At 38.8% G+C, this 16,686-nt stretch overlaps 3 protein-coding genes across 8 annotated transcripts in view; all 3 read left to right on the forward strand.

Annotated features, from left to right (window-relative positions):
* The first annotated feature begins 558 nt into the window (after positions 1-558).
* LOC138192539 (CD209 antigen-like protein C) lies at positions 559-3,471 on the forward strand. Its single transcript, XM_069139996.1, has 4 exons — positions 559-672; positions 864-938; positions 1,131-1,367; positions 2,691-3,471. The coding sequence occupies exons 1-4, from the start codon at positions 624-626 to the stop codon at positions 3,065-3,067; spliced, it is 738 nt and encodes a 245-aa protein (XP_068996097.1). The 5' UTR covers positions 559-623; the 3' UTR covers positions 3,068-3,471.
* A 1,538-nt stretch (positions 3,472-5,009) lies between these two features.
* On the forward strand, positions 5,010-12,145 carry mal2 (mal, T cell differentiation protein 2). The gene is made up of 4 exons (XM_069143187.1): positions 5,010-5,188; positions 6,412-6,582; positions 8,317-8,511; positions 9,364-12,145. Exons 1-4 carry the CDS (start codon positions 5,072-5,074, stop codon positions 9,433-9,435), a joined length of 555 nt encoding a protein of 184 aa, XP_068999288.1. The 5' UTR covers positions 5,010-5,071; the 3' UTR covers positions 9,436-12,145.
* A 3,095-nt stretch (positions 12,146-15,240) lies between these two features.
* LOC138194446 (protein MTSS 1-like) overlaps positions 15,241-16,686 on the forward strand; it is a 51,867-nt gene continuing 50,421 nt past the window's right edge. For 5 of the 6 annotated variants that reach the window (XM_069143188.1, XM_069143193.1, XM_069143189.1 and 2 more), the window contains exon 1: positions 15,241-15,388. In XM_069143188.1, coding sequence (XP_068999289.1) covers positions 15,317-15,388 — 72 coding nt within the window. In that variant the 5' untranslated portion in view covers positions 15,241-15,316. Of the gene's footprint in view, positions 15,389-16,146; positions 16,303-16,686 lie in introns of those variants that run through there. The other variant, XM_069143192.1, reaches the window with a different exon arrangement.

Raw genomic sequence — 16,686 nt, forward strand, 5'->3', positions numbered from 1 at the left:
CACTTTTCAAGCTGCTTTGCCCTTTTGCAAAATCTGCATGGTTCCAGGCTAAAGCTTTCAATTTGATAAGTTTTATTGGATGATTAATTCAACAAAGTTCCCCAAAAGATAACATTTGTCCAACAATAGTTATATAAGAACCAAAAACAAAGCTGGCATCCTGTTATCTACTATCTATTATCTACAGGAAGTAAAAGAGTTTTGCAGACTTTCCTGTAACTTTCTCATCTTTAAAAGATCATTCCACATTTCTAAAGCAAATAAAAGACCACAAAACCTAAATCACAGATTTATTTGTACTGCTACTCTACATTGCTGCTCAATAACAAGCACACTGTACATTTGTAAAGAAAAAATGGTGAATGTAAATAATATGGAAAGCACAGTTCTATGTCTAACAATATCAGAGTATTGCATGAGATACGACTAGAGGCCAGGTCAATGGTTTTCACAAAGAACACTCCTTCCCCTCACATTTGTGTATTTGCTGAGTCAGCAAAACATTGAACCCTATAAAGCTGTTTGCTGCAGGACTTGGGAACTTTGTGCAAAAGACACTAAATAAAAATCTGACAGCATTGACCAGCAAGTCAGGGGAGGTTGGAGAAAACAGCTGAGAAACAATGACTACAGACAAGAGATCAAAGTATGGAGGGCCATCTCAAAGTCCTGGTAAGAAAGCACATTGAACTTTATTCTTGCAAATGTAACATACAACATCAGTTATAACTTAAAAAGTAACTGCAGTTAGGTAGTTTACCCTGATAAAATACAGGTAGTGACTGACCAAGTAATTGTCAATACGTCTATATTTCTTATTTGTGGTTTTCACTGGTTTCCCATGGTGATAATGTGTTTTTCAGTGTGGTGGATTGGAGTTGCTGCAGTTTCCCTGGGACTCTTTCTGCTTATTGTGATCTTCGGCTTGGTGATCCACAGTGAGTACAATACTATGAGAAAGCTTGTAAAATCTGCAATCAGAGCTATATCAGGTCTTAAATTCAAATGAACTATACAAATCAATCACTACAAATTCAACACCAATCAATACCACAAGTTTTTAACTGTCTTGGTGTGGTGTCTTGATCATTTCTGTGGTTTTCCACTATTTCTAAATGACTTTGCTGCAGATGCCAGTGCTATCGGTCATCACACCATACTTCAAGTTGGTTTGGTGACGTGCCAAAAACTGGTTCATAATCTGACGACGGACAAAGATGCTCTGAGAGATGAACGGGACCAAATAAAGATTAATGCCAGCAGGATGACCAACGAGATGCAAGCGCTGCAGAGCAATTACATCACTTTGAATGCAAGTCGAAATGCGTTACAGCAGCAGGTCACAAAGTTAAATCAAAGCAAAACAGGTAAGAAGCAAGAAATGAAATATTCTCTGATGTGGATTCACAGCTGTAGAGAGGAAATTGAAGACGATGCAGAAAATAAAGGTACAATATCAAACATCAGGAGACTTGGGCGGATCACAGAATCCATATGTTCAATTAAAGTGCCAGGATAATAACATAATCAACTAACACAGCATCATTTCTGGAGCTCATTTTCGTATCTTTCTGATTTTAATGTACAGCATGTCAACCTGCGTAAAGTATTTGTCAGGGATGCGGTTTTGTTAATGATTAAGATCTGACTGTGTAATGTTAGACAGAAGTACTGAATGCATCAGTATAACTTTGAGCAGATGACACAAAAATGTTGTATCCAAAACAGCAACTGCGCAAGTCAAAGTGGGAGTCAAACAGTAGACTTTTGTCACCAAAGGTGAAATTTTAATCTGTTTGTGTTAAATTCCAACTAGCTGTAGTGGAATCATGTAAACAAGTTCAGACTTATTGCATGTTACTGGACTTCTGAGGCTGTACAACATACTCAAGCTTGATCTTTGTGTCTTCACAAAGAGAAATCATTTCGTGGTAGTTGGTATTTTTTTAAAAACAACCTCAAACTGCAAATTAATTGTTCTCTAAACAGCAGTAAGAACAATACTCACACACAGGCAAAGTGTGTGCTCTAACGTAGGATGCATTTGCTGGCATCTCTGGCTTACTAACCTGCACTAGTGATTATTTTGTTGGGTTAAAGTTTCCCCTGCCGTGATAACTGTTTCACTTGGAGGAAATTCTTGGTGCGACATCAGAGTAAAGGCTAACGTTAGCAAATCTGTACTACTACTTGGATTTGGGGACGTTCACAGACTCACTTCTCGTCCTAGCCAAACCTATATATACTTTTATGTTTGTCACGTACTTTTTTGGTTAGTCCTCATCTTATGAAATGTTTCAAGTCTTTCCTTTAGTAAAATTAAAAATGAAAAGATATTGTTCAGAAAATACAAACAATAGTATCTTAATTGTCCAGGATGTTTAAGCAATGCAGTGAAACTGGTTGGGGTTAGAAGGAAATATTGGTCTGGTCCTACAGTACAATTTTCCACACATATTACTAGTATTAGCTACTCCAATACAGTCCAGTATTTTTGATGTCCCTTTGCTCTGATAGATAATGTCGGGTATTTACAGCAGGCATGTGTTTGAGCAGTGGCCAAGCCAGGAGACCAGCAAACCTGGACTTAAGCTCTCAAAACTTGTTCCCTTTGTTCGCCTGCTGGTTTCAAAATCTTAGGATTTTTGAATTTTAGGATCAGAACTAAAATTCCCTTGTGCTTTCTCCAGGTACACTTTGCCACCTTGGATGGAAAATGTTCAACAACAAGTGCTACTATGCCTCAGAGAAAGGAGTCACTAAAAACTGGAACAATAGCAGAAGAGATTGCCAACAGAGAAGAGCGGACCTGGTCATTATAACCACAAAAGACGAGCTGGATTTTGTCACCAAAATTTACGACAGAACCTGGATCGGTCTGTCTGACATACAGCAAGAGGGGAAGTGGAAGTGGGTGGATGGGTCAGACCTGGAAGGTAACGGATTCTGGCAAACTGGGGAGCCCAATAACAGTGGAGTTGAGAACTGTGTGGAGATCTCGCGTAGAAATGGGGATTGGAATGATGCACAGTGTAAAGGAGAGATACCATGGATTTGTGAGGCTTAAAGTCCCCTGGGTCATACAACTTTTTCTTTGAGCAAGAATTACACTTATATTCATAAACATTAGCCGCTTCCCAAATGTAAACTGTAGTTGTTTGAAATAAGATAATAGTCTGATAACAATTGTTATTTTTATTGTGTTTCTGGATGTTCATAACAAGTAGCCAATACTAACCCTTTCAAATTTCTTATATTAAATGATAAGCACCAAAATAAATATAACAGTGATATATCCATTAAAGGTTAGAATGCATGTTTTTTATTTAATCTTCAGAGTATTGGTTATTAATATGTTGTCCCCGCTTTTACCAATAATTAGAAATTCAAAGCACAATGTGTAAGCAACATACAACATTAACTTCTGAAATTTTTCTCCCCCTGCTTCTTAAATATACAATAAAAGTTACATTGAGTTATATGAAATAAAACATAAAGAAATCAACAGTTCAGGCCAGAAGAAGATGTATTTCCGTCATCCTGCCGTTCCATAGATGGAAGTGGAGCCTCCAGGGACCCATTGTGCTAGATGTCTTTCCCTCCACAGAGAACAGGGTCAAACATGTGCTTCCCAAAACTTTCTAACCTATTTTTTTAATGCTTGAAAAATCTCAGCCGTGAACAAGATTTCTGGTCATATAAACAGCGACCTTATATCATGTGAATGGATGCAGGGTCTTTTACAGGTGACATTGATTCTAACTGCCAGAACCACACTGAACTGTATGGTGACCTTTCAGAGGTTATATTAACATTGGTTCACATAACCCAAATCTTAGCTAATATTTAACCGTGGCTTACAATAACAGACTGCTCTAACTGATGGAACAACTTTACATTTTAGTTTTAAAACTATGTTCCCAAAGAACTAACATGCGACACTTGATGTTTCAGTTCTGCTTTGGTGCAAACACGGTCAGTTTGGAAATCAGTTCTCCTCTCTCCCCAGCTGTTACGCTAAGCCTTCAACTAATATTGACTTTGTAAACTACACTCCCGGCTCTTGCACTGTAAAGGTTAACCAGTAAACGTCTCTCAGCCCTCATTTCTTTCCTATCAGGAATCAGTGGGGTCTAGTCACGACGCCTCTGGCGATTTGGTTTTTTTCCTTCTCACTCAAGCTCCAGAGCTGCTGGTGGCTGCTCACACAGAAGGTGCTCCAGCAGAGTGAACTAAACCAAAGTACAGGATAAGCACAAATCTGTACAATGTTAGTGATTGTAGAGATATCCCGATTGAACTCTGAGGGTGTGGAGGGTATAAAACAAGCCAAAGGAGGAAATAAGTGACCTAATAATGTATTGTCACCACACACACACACACACACACACACACACACACACACACACACACACACACAAGCATTTTATGATATACCTAATATACTGCCCAGCCTATGTCAGATGCAGTGAGCCATAAAACTGGATTTTATTTATCATCATGCCATAACCATTGACTAAACATTGTTCAATATGAATACATGAAAGAATGCATTTAATTGTCACTATGAAGAATAGGTGCTAAATATGAATTGCTTCGCTAAATTAAGTTACATGATTTATTCAAATTTATCAGATTGATTGTGATGTGTTTAAAGACTAAACAAACACCACTGAACATGATGTCGAGGAAACCTGTTTTTTGAATTGCATGTTGTTTAATCTACTGTATCTTTAGTTACAATCACTCTTTAGCAATAAAACAACAACCAGTTTTCTCATGCTTCTCATATGGACACACGAGGTGTACAAAAATGGATATTTGGATGTGAGAGCTTCCGCGAGGTCCATGAATGCAGCATCGGTTTCCAGGGAGTGGCTGGTGCACCTGTCCAACCTGTTTGGGTGACACATGACTCCGGAGGAATTTCTCCCGCTGCTCCCGTCCTTTGTCTAGCGGGGTCTTTTTCCTTTTTTTTTCCTTTCTTTTTTTCTTTTTTTGGAGTGGCAGAGAAGAGAGTGAGAGCCAAAGGAGAGGGGGAACCAGAGAGAAGAGAGAGGGAGACATAGCGATGTCGGAACCAGCCGCTAATCCCGCTGCCACTTCGTTCCCTGCGCCAACTATTTCCTTACCTTTGGGAGTGGAAGTGCTGAGGACTTACTCTGGAGCGCTTGTCTTCTTAGAAATAGTAAGTATCGTTTTATAGCAGCCTCACCTGTAGGTTTTATTCGTACGTGTATCAGTGACCCCGGTGAAGTTGCAAAAATCTGCAGTCATTATTTCTCTATTAATAATTGATGAACCGTGGTTGACCGGGTCCAGTTAGACTCTCAGTTCTGGACTCGTACATTTCGTCTTTTGATTTGCGCACTGCTCCGTGTCAGTGCTGTCAACACACGCACTGATCGTCACTGTGATTGCCTCAGGCTGCTTCCTTCTGCTTTACAACCAAAGCAAGGCAAATGTTGCTTCAAGCGTTTTCAGCACTGGCTGCCGGGATACAAACACCTGTTTTGTCACAGTGTCGGCCTGTAAGATACTAAATGTAGCCTATAATAAGCATCACGTCCTTTTACAAGATTTTCATATTAGTCCAAGGGTAACTTTTGGATTGTCCTTTACATGCTACCTCAAATCATATGGTTATTTTAAGCTGAATGCCTTTATATATTTGTGGAAACATATAGTTTGCTGGCTTGTGGCTGTTATCAAAATGTAGGCTACTTTCAATGTTATATCTTTCATGAACTACAATACATAGCCTTATAGTTGCTTTACATCTTCTTTAGTGTGTTAATCACTTGTGTTACCTTCATATTTGCCCATTTGTTCAGTATAAACCATATTAAATGTACCATTGGATACTCTGATTTCAAACTGTATGGCCTCGCACTAACAACATTTGCATCTTGGTTACCAGCCTTAGAAGTTGCCAAACACTGAGCAGCGGTGCAACTAAAGCAACAGGTTGCTTTTATATAGAGACCAAATTGACGTGAATCTAAAAGGAACACTTTAAAACAATGTAAATTCACCTTAGAATTATGATTGCACCAATCTGATGACACTGATTCACTTATTTGTGTTAATTAGGCTACTTTTTAGTATCACAATTATCCCTGGCCTTGTTACCTCACATAATAATGATCTCAATGATTTGTATTGTGTAGAGTAAACAGAATTACACGTTTATATGTAATTATAGGTATCGGATAGTCTGGGAACATGTTGGGTGCATGTGTGCATCCATTGATAACGGTACAAACATGTCCACTGACACATAATGAATGAATGAACGATTAAATGTCCCCAAGCAGGCTCTTACAAAGCGTCTTTGTCAGAGCTGTCTTGAGGATTAAGTAGTTTAATATTAGAAAATAAACTAAATGACGTGTTTGTTTATATCCCCAGTTATTTGGTGGTCTGGTATGGATCTTGGTGGCCTCCTCCAATGTGCCTGTGCCTCTGCTGCAGGGCTGGGTGATGTTTGTCTCTGTCACCGCCTTCTTCTTCTCCTCCGCCTACCTCATTCTCCTCATCACTGGTTTGGCTGACCGCATCAACACTGACTGGAACTTCTTGGTAAGCTGTAGATAAACAAAATCACCGTTCTATCAGTATGTCCGGCTTAAAAGTGGCACTTGCCCAAATATTTTTTATTTTGAAACGGAAAAAAAAGAGACTTATAAAACAGCAATCTTGCATATTATGAAGCACTAAGAAACAACTGTCAGTAAGTTGAAGTGTAGCCCCACAGAACTATATCATGGTTGTCAGTGTTTGATAACATCATTGCAACAACAGAAATCTGGTTCAGTCAGTCTTATGGCATTTGGTCGTATTTCAGCTCAGCCGGGGCCATGAAGTGTCTACATATCAAACAATGACTGCTCTATGAAAGCTGGAAGTCAGCTGGACTTTTATACCAATGCACATTGATGTAGTACAGTAGTCTAATATACAGTATAATGGCTGGACTGGGTTTACGTCTTCTATAATATGCTATTCCCTTTTTTGTATGAAAAAGTAAATTATTGTTGTCAGCGAGACTGCTGATAGTTTGCATATTATTTTGCTTCAATTGTTATTGTGCCAACTATGACAGAAATTCACTGTCCCACCACTATAAGGCACTTTATCTATTACGCATGACATCATGTGTAAAATCCTTGAGGAAATAGTTATTTCCCATCATGCATCGGTGCTGTGTGCCTTTGCATGTACGTGTGTACTGTTAAAACAGGAAAAAACGAATTCCTTTTCAGCAAAATATTAATAAACATGAAAAGAGCATATTATGTCACTAGAATTAGACACACATTAGACACATTAATATTAACACAACAAACGATTTCTTCACTGAAATGATGAGGTAGATCCTGTATTTCCTGGCTTTATTGTGAGATTTATTGGCTCTCTTTGCATTTTAAGTGACCAATTCAAAGATAAGATAAGATAACTTCCTCATCTTTAAACGACTCTCACTCACAGCAGCAAAGCATAACATGCTAAAAATTTTGGCAAATAGTTTGTTGTGTAGAGTCAAGTAAACCATGTGGAAGTGCAATAACTGTGATAAATATAATAAAAGAGCGGGAGACGGTGCCATGTTCTTGTGTTATGTCATCACCGTGTACTCAAGTCTGTGTCAAGTCTGGGCTCTCAGACAGAGCTAGCCTTTCCCCAGGCTCCGGGCCCTGCTCCTAGGAGTTGCCAGGCGTGTGGGGTTGTTTGTTTTCAGCTGAACAATGAGTGACATGGATGATGAGCTCACACCAAAACACAACAAAGGCGTGACTGTAGTCCCACCAGGCTCACAGAGTCGGCAACACAAACTCTCATTAACCTTCCTTACTCTCCGACACGGCCTCCCTGTCCCTCTCATTCTGTTTCTTTAATCCCTTTCTCTGTGTCTTTCTTTCTTCTTTTCTTTCTCGATGTGGCAGTTTCACTCAGAATCACTGAAACCTCTTCTCTCTCCTGTACTTTTAAGTTGATCTCAGCCTTTCATTTGCCGTGTTCGTTCTACCTACCACGCTTTGCTTTACAAGCTATTCAAAAGGTTGATTCTTTGTCAGATTTGAGGGTGTGTAATGTGAAAGTACAGTGCACCTTTGTCTGATAATTACTACTCACATCTTGGATCATTGTTTATTCCCAAATACTCGAGACACTTTGAACTGTGCAGTGGAATCTAACAGCTGTCCATCAAGTTTACAAAAACCCGTCTTTCCCAGTGCCCGTAGTTGTTTTACACCTGAAATCTGAAAGTCTTGAACTTTTTATTTCTCACGTATTCTCCCCTCTTTTTCTCAGGATGTGGCTTACCATTTCTTAGCTGTGCTTTTCTACTTCGCTGCCTTCGTGTTGGAGGCAGCGACTACAGCAGCGAATGGAGGAGCTCACATCACGCCAAACAGCACTGAAACACTCATGTGTATAACCTACCCTCGGGGAAATATATTCACCGTCCTGAATGGCAGGCAATACAGTATTAATGTGGCAGCCACGGTGAGTGCTTTTTAAATGAAGTATGTGATATTGCATACAATGCATCTTAATTCATATAATCATAATCTGGTCACGACACTAAGTGAATATGAACCAAAGTTCTATTGCGGTAGAGGAGTGGTGGAAAAATTCTCATGTTGCAATACAATTTACACAGAAGTAATAGTACATCATGTATTTTAAAGGTTAAGCCATTACAGTCACACAGACACATTTGCACAAACAAAGTAACTTCCCTGTAGGCTAAACTTGGGTCTCGGGTTTACAGTATTGCATACATTTCCTGATAATGCAAAAGAGTTTCATGTTTTCAGCGAGAATAGTACATTATTTTGGGTATTTTGCTATTATTTTATCTTTAATGGCAAAAATGTCCATAAACTCTGTGCTGTAATTTGAGGAAAACCTATTTAAAAGGTACACTTCTGTGTTGGGATTTGTTTTTTCTTTAAATAGTGATGTTGAATTTCTGTCACTGGAAAAAAAAAGTTGGGTTTTCATATTCATGCTGTAAATGGGCAGGGGAACAGTAAGTAAGCAGAGAAGCAGGTCATATGTACAGTTTATCTCTCTTTGTTTCACCTATGGCCACTTTATTTTTGCTGATGGTAGCTACATACAAGATAAGGGTCAAAATAGAGCACATTCTTCCACTGGTAGTTTTCTGTATCTATTTTGATCCATGGTCCTTTCAAAATAATGTTGTTATTAATAGGGTAAAATAACTAAGTAAAAATTACCAAATATTTTCTGAGTGTCATGAGTATAAAAAAAAACCCTCCTCTCGGTTTGCTTTTTTTTTTTTGTTTCATACCAAATAAATTGTTGACTAACTTGTTTTCTCTGTCCCAGATATTTGCCTTTATGGTGACACTATGCTACGGCTGCAGTATGGTGATGGGCTTCAAGAGGTGGAGGATGTAACTGGGAAAATGAACCGACATAAAATCATTTTACGACTACTTCACAACTTCAGCCCTCCATCTGCTGCTCCACAGAGAGCGCTGCTATTCAGTTCAGTTAAGTGCACACTTTATTATTTACTGATGGAAAACTCTTGACAGAAAGCAAACACTAAACAAAAGAAACCACAATAGATAGTACAGATGGCAAAACTACGACCTCAGACAAAACATCTGTCAAGATTTCTGAATGATAATGTTCCTACAAAAATTATTCATCAATCTCATTGAAAGGACCACTTTGAAGTTGGTTCAGTCCGGGCTAGGGATGCATGACAATATTGTTATGTCATCAGTATTAGCCAATTAAAGGCTTTAAAATGAAATACCTGCACTGGCATAATAAATATTTCTGCCAATATGACAGCCCGCTAAAATGACGCTGTGATAATGACTAAATGCTTGACGACATGTCTCTGGTGCGACGGTGCTCCTGTGTTGAGTGTGAAAGAAGGTGCAACAATATGTCTGCGGTGTGGAGGTTTTTGTTTGTGCGTGTCTGAAACAAACAACAAAGTTGCAATTTGCAATGGTTGCTCAGTGTTGGTTACGAAAGGAGGAGCCACGGTCCTTCAACATTACAAATGTAGTTGCTCCTCTTAAGAACCATCCTCCTGATCATTACAATGAATTTGTGAAGACCAAAGAGAATGTGTGCATATATCAGCATCAGCAGTGCTTTATCACCTTAGTGGTCTCTTGGGGTTCAGTGTCTTGCCCAGGGCCGCTTCAACATGTGGACAGGAGCACCCAGGGATAAAACCCCCAACCTCATGATTAATGTGGCCCCATTGGCAAATTATATATCTGCAAGAAATCCAATTTAGTGCATCCATAGCCGGAGTTGTTGAAGGTATTTTGAGAACAGGGTTAAAGGTTTTTGTTGTCCTGTTAGAACCACATTAATTTGTTTCCTTTGTTGCTAACCAAGACCCAATTCCAATGTCCACCCTCACGGACTCACAGACTTTGAGGCGTGTTCCCGATAAGTCTGCGAGGGTTTAGGGTTGTCCCACTGTCAAATCATCAAGTCCACGAGGGCTCTGTGGCGGACATTTTGAGCCCATTAAGCACGCTTTTCGTAACTCTGCATTTCTGCAGACTTTGGCTTAGGGAATTACCCAGAGTTCATAGCAAAATTGGTGACATAGTAAACGTGGTTGTCCCGCCGCCCACAAAATGTAAACAAACCAAGGATGGTGTTATTTGTAAGTGACAGAAGCTCACTGCTCACTGCTGTGGTTATTTACTGCATGTTTGTAAAGTTGTTTGTATTTTAAATCAAACGTCTGCATTGGATTTACTCATGTTATTGGCTTTACTGCGTTTTGGTAATTTGTTCAAATATATAAACTTTGAACACACACATACACAAATATAATATAATATATATTATATTATATATATATAATAAACTATAATAAAATATATATTTTTTTATTTTATTTATTCAATAAAATAAATAAATAAAATATATATATCTTTATTTTATTTTATTTTATTTATTCAAGGGTGTGGTGTTTTTTTTCCCAATGGCGATGCAAGCAGCATGTGATGTCACGATGGAGTGTCCCATTCTGCCTTTAATACCATTTCAGCCCTCATGAACTCAAACATCACAGCTGTGACTTCAGCTAAATCAGTGAGAGTTTATGGTGGACATTGGGATTGGGCCCAACAGTTCTGCAGTTTTTGTTACAGCGAGTTAAGGAAACCTGTGAAGGGACCTTGTATATTATACAGCATTTTAAGGCTATATACAGAAATGATGTTTAGGAGTTATAGTTTTGTTTTCTCACCCACATTAATCATGCAGATATGGCTCTCTGTCTTGAGTCACAACCTTACTGGAAGAAATATTTTCCATTTTCAGTACCATGAAAATATGCCTATTAATGCTGCTAAAACAAGATGCACAACAGAACACTAATTGGATGGGACATTTTGTTTCAAAGACTGTAAGAGGCAACAATATTATTGTCACTGTCTTTTGGTTACCCTGGTGCTATAAGGAGCTGTAAACTCCCTTTAGTTTTAACATGACTGTTTTTATGTGGCCATTATCTAACATTGAAGTTGATCCACTATTTGAATTTATTGCTGTTAATTGTCTAAGTATTTGCCATTGACTGTTTTAAAACATTTTTTATCTACGGTACACTTTCCATCAATATTTCTGACATAATATCTGTTACTGTTTAACCTTTCTGAGTAGTGTCCTATTTAACTCACTTCAGTGACCCACAGATAAATACAATTCAAACAAGGTGTGGCTGATGTAAACCTGTCATTCTGGTAAATTCTACTGTAAACTAGTCACTTACCATGTCAACAATGAAATAATATGCTTTTGTCAGCTACTAACTACTCCACAGTGATCTTTATCTACTGACATTTAAGTTTGTATGTTTTAAGTCGTAAATTTGTAGTGTTTGACCTGCGTGTTGATGTATTATTAACTGCTTTAATCAATAACTATCTACATGATTTATTAGTTGTATTGACTGCACATGTTTATTTGCAATAGGCTGTTCAAATATTCATTAATTTAAAATAGTTTTAGATTAAGACATTTTAATTGTTTTTGACACCTGCTGTTTTTGACATTTTAAATGCATTTTAGAACAACAGAAATAAAAGTTTTAAAGAAAAAAAAAAGCTCTTGTCTGTGCATCATTAACGGGGTCCATGTTAAGGACCATGGTGCATTTTTTTTTATTCTACTACTAAGGTCAATGGTTTTGTACTGATAGCCTTAAATAAAGCATCCCCCTCTTGATCAGGACATCAACACGAGTAATCAAATCTTATTTAAGAACATAAAAACACTCATTTCTTTTTGTTTTATTTTGTATTTTGGCTTAAAGGTTTCAGGCCTTCGATGTTGCGCAGCACTTTGGGGAACTGTTGTTGTATTTAAACTGGTTTACATTCATAAAATTGACTTGACAGAAACAAAATCCCAGGTATGAATTTGGGTGTTATTTTGTTATTTATCTAATTTTATTATTCACATTTAACACCTTGAGAGATATTAAGAGTCATTTAAGTCACGTGTAGGACCCAACTGACCATCCTGTGGATTGTTACGGTCACAATAGTCAGTGTGAGTGGGATTCATGTCGTTAGCTCGCCTAACAATTGTGCAAGTTGTGAGAGTCCTGGTGTGATTGGTTGACAAGTGGTGTGTCAGCACCTCCTCTGGTCAGTGGTCTTTCCAGTTTGACTTCACTAAACAGGCACAAAAAAAACAGCGTTTTCTATGAAAAATAGTTTTGAACCTCACCAGGCGTCTATTAAACACCACGAGGTGATTTGTTAATAAACTCCCAATGAATTTGAACTGATCTCCTTTGCTCAAAACATTTCAAATTCTACACATAGGGGCTTTATGAAAATGAACACAGATGTAGAGAGTATTATAACAGTGAAGCAGTCATTATAGATTCCCACAGTTCCTCAGGTTCCACTTCTGCCCTTCTGAAAGATGATCAAGTGATGAATATCCCTTTGATCATCTTTGTGTGTGTGTGTGTGTGTGTGTGTGTGTGTGTGTGTGTGTGTGTGTAAGAAGGTGTCACAATGTTATATGAAAGGGACACAGACTGTTTTTCTGAAATATCAATATCCAGAGATACTTTAGCATTGTACAGTGAATCTTTAACCTGATAAAGTGAGCTGTCAGCCCCAAGACTCCTTGTTTGTTTCTGAGAGCTCCATTTGTAATGTTAAGCTCAACAAGGCTTGGACCCTTCTACAGCCTCTTGGCAGTTTAGCATCATTGGATTGTTTAAGTGCTCACCCTGATTCTGTCCCCGGGCAAGATTTGTTTTTAATGCATCAGTTGGGAACATGCTGGGTGAATTCCCATGTATCCATGCAGATTTCAAGAATTTTTACTGTTGCTTTTAAAATAATTGACTGGTATAAACACATTCTAAACACTAGCCTATGTGTATTGCTTTCATGGAAAAGTCTATTTCAGCTGTTTCCAGCATCGCTTGTGTAAAATGTTCAGATTTAATTAATACGATTATGCATGGCATATTAACACATTTTCTACTTAATGAGATACTATGCCTTAGAATGTATCAGGGAACATTACTCACTTCACCACCAAACCAGTAGTATGACTGCACATATACATCAGTCTGAGATGCATTAATTAACCACCCTTACAGCAACAGTAAAAGGCTGTTGGAGTTTGTAGTATGCTGTGACACTTCCAGTTTGAATCGGAAGTATTTGATTTCACTGTTTATGTGCTAACGTATCAATAGCCTCCACCATTTTTTTGGTCAAATAAAATGCACATCCATCAATGCTCTAATGTTCATGTTTTATATCGTTTTAATAAACCTGAGGAACTCCATTTTATGGTGTGTTTTTATACAGTCTTAGTGATTAAGAAATAAAATGCAGTTGTCTTTTTGAGGAAATAGCATGCATATAGTATTCCACTGAAACTCCTTGCATTGATTTGATCTTGTCGTTTGTATTTCGTCCACTAGGTGTCACTCGTTATTTGCAACTGCTCAACTTTGTTGCACAGGTTTTCCATATTTTTCTAATGTTTATACATAAATAACAAAACGTTTGCGTCAACAAAAATGTCGGTGGCGCTTTGCTGCTGTTATGTTACGCAATGTTATGATGTGTTGTGTTTAAATGTGTTATAAAATTGACTTAACTGTATTCCGGCATCCTCTACATTTTTAAAGTCAAACAAAACTCATATTAGGGAAAATACTTGAAATATATTTCTACAAATTTTCTGGACAAATCAATATTTTCAGCGGTTGTTATAAACACTGTTTTCTGATCCCAAAATGCTGCAAAGTGAAAGACATTAAAGCAAGTCATGAACGCGCATTACTTCCACTGCGCGCGTCCCACTCACTTGTTCAGCTCACCTCTGCGGTTCCCAAAACCGGAAGAGTTGGAGTGCTCCTTCACAATAAGATTCCAGATTATATGACAAAAAATTAATTGTAAAGTTTTTCCTCGCGCTAATAACAGGACGACGTTTTCATGTTTAATTGACGTCCCACTGTCTGACGCAAAACTGTTATTTTTGCGTTGGGATTTTTATTTTAAATTGCGAACAGCCCAACCCAGTCGAGGTATTTTTTTTACAATGATAACACGTGAGTTTGGATAAAACAACGTTATCCAAACACACAAAGCACAATAATGCGATTATAATTATGACTAAACTCTGCAGGACAACTTCGATAACTTGTTATTTTATTTTTCGTGTAAACCGGAAATGCATTTATTTCATCTGACTTAACGCCCGATGGTCGTTTCGTCGTTTTTTTTTTGTATTTTCTCTCCCTCTGTCTCTCAGTGTTGCGAGGGAAGTCAAAGGGAACCTCTGGTGTCGGTATTTACCTGCCTGTCAAAGATACGGAATGACGTTACCAGCCGCGCATCGTGGATTATTTCTTGTTTCGACAAGCGCGCTCCAAACGATGATCTTCCCGGTCCAGTCATGGCTGTGAGCGCGGCGGCGCGGAGGGGAGAGGGGGATTTAAATTTCTCTTTCGTCCGGACCAGCAGCTTCTTCTGATTTGAAGTAGTTACGGCGCACCGCAGCAGAACCGGCCAGCGTTTTCTTTTACACTTCTGACTGATAAAAAAAAAAAAAAAAAAAGTTGGCGCACGTCGATTTCAGAGTAGCAGACATCATCCCCTCGTGAGTTTATTGTTTTTGGTGATAGTTTGAGGAGTTTTTTTTTTTTTTTTTTTTTTTTTTTTTTTTCGGTTTCCTGGAGAGCGGAGGTGGCGAACTGAAAACGACTCACCCGAGTCGGGACTGACCACTGGAGTTGGTCCTGAAAATGGAGGCTGTTATCGAGAAGGAATGCAGCGCGCTCGGAGGACTCTTCCAAACTGTTATCGGCGACATGAAAGTAAGCCAAGTGAACATTGCAACACGATTTATGTGATCCGACATTTGGCGTCCAGAAACTAACCACCCAAACGAGCTGGTTAAATACCCAAACATCAGTGTGTTGCAGCAACACACAGACGGGACACATAAGCCAGTGAACTAACCCAACGTTACCGTCAGCGTTGAACTCAACTCAAACCCACCAAAACCTGCTTATTGTATATATATATATAACACTCGATTAATAAAACCCAGCAGAGCTCATTGCATTTGAGATATTATTTCCAGTGGACGTGGTCTCGCACTATACTTTCATAACTTGTTTCAAAGCTGCCATTCGTTGTGTGGTCGGTGTATATATGATCATATTTGACCATATACGCTCCACGGTTTTCCATTTTATCACGCTGGGAATCTTTTTAGATTCGTTCCACTTTGAAGTGTGTGCAGCAGTCAACATGAAAAGCTAAAACTAGGGCAATCATCCGTCACAGAAACCGGGGCATCTTATTTTGGTGGTGTATTTTTTTTTTTTTTGACAAGAGCTTGGCTGATGAGACAATTAGCAGATTCCCCAGCTGTTACTACTACTTGCCTGAAGGAATCCCGGGAACATAGCTGTCAGGGTAGAAAATGACCCGCAGGCTCTGACATGTGTAGGTCAAATGGCCAGCCATCGGGTCTGCTGGAGTCAGTGGGTTTGTTATGAATACTGCTCACACATTCAGCACTTCTCTAAGTCCCATGCTTCACTTGAGTCCATGCTCCACCCATGTCTCCTGCTGGAGCTGTCAGGGAACTATGCTGCTCGATGACATCAATGAACATATGCAAATGCTGACTGTATTTGTTTTTTTTTTTTTTATCTTTTATGTAAAACACAAAAAGTGGCCGCTCACTTCCTTTGCAGGCCGAATCTTGTCAACGACTGGGGTAAGACATAATGGGATCAATGCACAGAAAGCTCATTCGTCATGGCGGTGTTTGGAAGAGCGAGAGGTACATTTTTGAGTGAGCAGAGATAAGGATATGAGACGTGCGTGGTGTGGGAGGCAGGAGAGTGGCACAGATAGAAAGCAATACAAGTGATGTAAGGGGAAACTTGGAAAGCCAGAGAAAGAGGTGCTGTGAGCAGATTTGAGTTGGTTGTTGGGTGTAATGTTTGACAGCATGACATGACATTCCTCAGGCCCCTGACAGTAGTAGCACCTACGTGACAAACATGTGCTCATGCTATAGTCATCGTTTCATCCGGTGCCGTCTTACCACCACGGCAGCCTCCTCTTTTCGATGCATTAAGCCACTTGTTCTCGGTTT

The sequence above is a fragment of the Embiotoca jacksoni genome, unplaced genomic scaffold (assembly GCF_022577435.1).
Source record: "Embiotoca jacksoni isolate LCO1_2020_lvr unplaced genomic scaffold, fEmbJac1.0.p SCAF_11, whole genome shotgun sequence".
In the NCBI taxonomy this organism is placed as follows: Eukaryota; Metazoa; Chordata; class Actinopteri; family Embiotocidae; genus Embiotoca; species Embiotoca jacksoni.

What these genes read in the sequence shown, in the direction of transcription:
- LOC138192539 (XM_069139996.1), top strand. Translation starts at nt 624, where the DNA reads ATGACTACAGACAAGAGATCAAAGTATGGAGGGCCATCTCAAAGTCCT. An exon ending in CTTCGGCTTGGTGATCCACA is followed by an intron (nt 939 to 1,130) that starts GTGAGTACAATA and finishes ACTTTGCTGCAG; the next exon opens with ATGCCAGTGCTATCGGTCAT. An exon ending in GTTAAATCAAAGCAAAACAG is followed by an intron (nt 1,368 to 2,690) that starts GTAAGAAGCAAG and finishes TGCTTTCTCCAG; the next exon opens with GTACACTTTGCCACCTTGGA.
- mal2 (XM_069143187.1), top strand. Translation starts at nt 5,072, where the DNA reads ATGTCGGAACCAGCCGCTAATCCCGCTGCCACTTCGTTCCCTGCGCCA. An exon ending in CGCTTGTCTTCTTAGAAATA is followed by an intron (nt 5,189 to 6,411) that starts GTAAGTATCGTT and finishes TTATATCCCCAG; the next exon opens with TTATTTGGTGGTCTGGTATG. An exon ending in GTATTAATGTGGCAGCCACG is followed by an intron (nt 8,512 to 9,363) that starts GTGAGTGCTTTT and finishes TCTCTGTCCCAG; the next exon opens with ATATTTGCCTTTATGGTGAC.